Source organism: Otolemur garnettii, unplaced genomic scaffold, assembly GCF_000181295.1.
Source record: "Otolemur garnettii isolate 467f Iridium unplaced genomic scaffold, OtoGar3 scaffold00047, whole genome shotgun sequence".
Lineage (NCBI taxonomy): Eukaryota > Metazoa > Chordata > Mammalia > Primates > Galagidae > Otolemur > Otolemur garnettii.
In genome coordinates this window covers 12,994,119-12,996,394 of record NW_003852442.1, presented here as the reverse complement: position 1 = coordinate 12,996,394, position 2,276 = coordinate 12,994,119, and the positions used below count along the sequence as shown (strand labels likewise).

The window sequence follows — 2,276 nt, the reverse complement described above, 5'->3', positions numbered from 1 at the left end:
AACAAAAAAAAACACATCAACATATGCATGGGCTGAAGTTGTTTAACGCCCCTTGACTTCTATTCCCAAGGGGATCATCTTTGTAGCTATAGAGAAAATTGATTTGGATAAATTCTGGGCTCTTTTTGCTTAATGAGAGAAATATTTCATCTGTAGCCTGTCCAGTGATTCTTGTTTATTTCTAACGTTTCAGCCCAATAAAAATAATGTGATGGTCACAGGATATTTTGCCAGTCATTTCAGATGTAGGGGAAATTCACTCTGGATTTGTTTACTTCGACTGGAAAAGTTTACACAAAGTTGCCTTCTGAGCTTTGACCAAGAAGGAAGCTTCCCTGAGTCCCTCTGTTTGGAGTCAGCCTCTACTGAGTCAAAAACTGGAGGGGCTATTAAAGGCCTTGTTTCCAATAAATAGAGAGGAAATAGGACAACTTAGGTAGGAAATACATGTTTTTCTTTTTCATGGTGACTTATGTCTGTCTGCTTTATACTTTGAACCCCTAGGACGCACAGACATTCAGGTGGTTCAGCCAGAACAACCACAGCAACCAGCGAGCAAAGCCCCGGTACTAGGAACCGTCACCGCCAGCCCATCAAGAACCCAAGCCACAATAGCTTGGCCAATGGCACAGGTGAGTGATGGCACAGCCTAGACTGTAGCAGTGGGCTCTACCCTATTCTACCGTGGATGTGGGGCTTTGCCAACCATGCCAGAGTAAGGGGTGGGAGAGAGAAGACACTGAGGAAAAAGTGGAATTGAATCCATGCGTCTCTCCATTGACCCACCTTCTATCTTTGGCGCATTCTGTATAGCCAAGGTTAAGCCCCATATTATTGTACTCTTCTAAAATATTCCCTTGCTGAGTATTAAAAAGTATTCCTTTTCTCTCCTTTTCTTATCAACATTGGATTTCATGTAGGGGAGGATATCTTATTTATACATAATGCATTTTTATTTCCTTAACTTAAGGAAATCATCGGACTAGGGAAGGAAAGGGCTGAGTGGGTTGCCAAGAGCTGAGTTGGAAAAGGCGGCAGCTTGGTTGAATGGATTGAGGTCCTGACCAAGGGCAAAGACTCATTACTACTAGGGAATGTATGAAGGCTGTGCCAGTGAGGTCTCCTTTGCAAGGTGATAGTCCTGTCTGTGTCCCCTTTAGAACCTGGCTGTGTCTCCCTCTAAGTGGAATGGGAAGGACCTATTTCAAAACCAATCATTTTTTGTCCTACTCTCCATCTGGTTCATTAGGGCAGTGTCAGAAATGAAAAAGGAAAGGAAAAAAGCCATTCTTTTTCTGAATGTGCTAAAGATTGTCAAATCTTTAGTGACTGCTGGTCATTTGGTAGTTTGTCTTGATTTGGAGCAATTGGAAAGAGACATGGATGTTTGCTTTGATAAACTGTTGGTAGGGGAATGCAGGTGAATTGGCTAAGTGACACTGAGACAGTTTGGTAGATGCTCGTGATGGCAGAGACGTGGCTTGAAGGACACGAGAGCGGGAGCAGCAAAGCTCTTCACGTAGTTGTCATGGCTTTGTTAACTGACCACTATGTGACAGACCTATTGAGTGAAAGAAATCAATATGGATTGCTTTGTAATAACTTTCAGTTCTCTGGCAGCACTGCCTGGGGACTTCGGAGTCCCTCTGGGAGCTGGTGTTGCCTGGTTACCCTGTTGTCTGTGGTGGACCACAGGGCGGAACAGCCAGTGTCCATGGAATTTGGGACCTGCCTGAAGGAACTGAGTTAATAATAAATTGCCCTGAGCCTTAGGGAGGAGGAGGAGCTACATGTGAGGAGTCCTAGCAGCTGCCACCTCAGCCCACTTGTGCTCCTGTGACAGCCTCCATGTCCATGTACTAGAAGATCCAGGGTGGCTTGGCCTGGCCTTCCCATTTATCTGGATGTGACAACGAGGTGGTGGCCACGGGCTGAGTTATAGAGATCCACGTGCATCTCTGTGGGCACCAGGAAACACGATTCTCTTAGGAAAATTAGTCGCTTGTGGAGGAGGGCCAGCATTTACAAACAGGGAGGGGAACTGGCTTTTTGGAATCATTGATGTCCTGGATGTCACAGCCAAACTTCATCCACTTGATTCTTCTCGGGTGTGTGTTATCATGGTAGTGATTTTCCTCCGCCATCTCCGCTGTTCTTAAAAACTCTTGGGGCTCGGCGCATATAGCTCAACTGGCTAAGGCGCCAGCCACATACACCTAAGGTGGCGGGTTCGAATCCCCAGCCCAGACCCGCCAAACAACAATGACGGCTGCAAC

The 2,276-nt window shown here is 46.0% G+C and overlaps 1 protein-coding gene across 1 annotated transcript in view; it reads left to right on the top strand.

Moving 5' to 3' along the window:
* The window catches only part of WWP2 (WW domain containing E3 ubiquitin protein ligase 2), a 156,490-nt gene that overhangs the window by 95,262 nt on the left and 58,952 nt on the right, over window positions 1-2,276 (top strand). Inside the window, exon 7 of the mRNA XM_003791397.3 lies at window positions 505-632. Within this exon, the coding sequence (XP_003791445.1) occupies window positions 505-632 (128 nt within the window). The remainder of the gene's footprint in view (window positions 1-504; window positions 633-2,276) is intronic.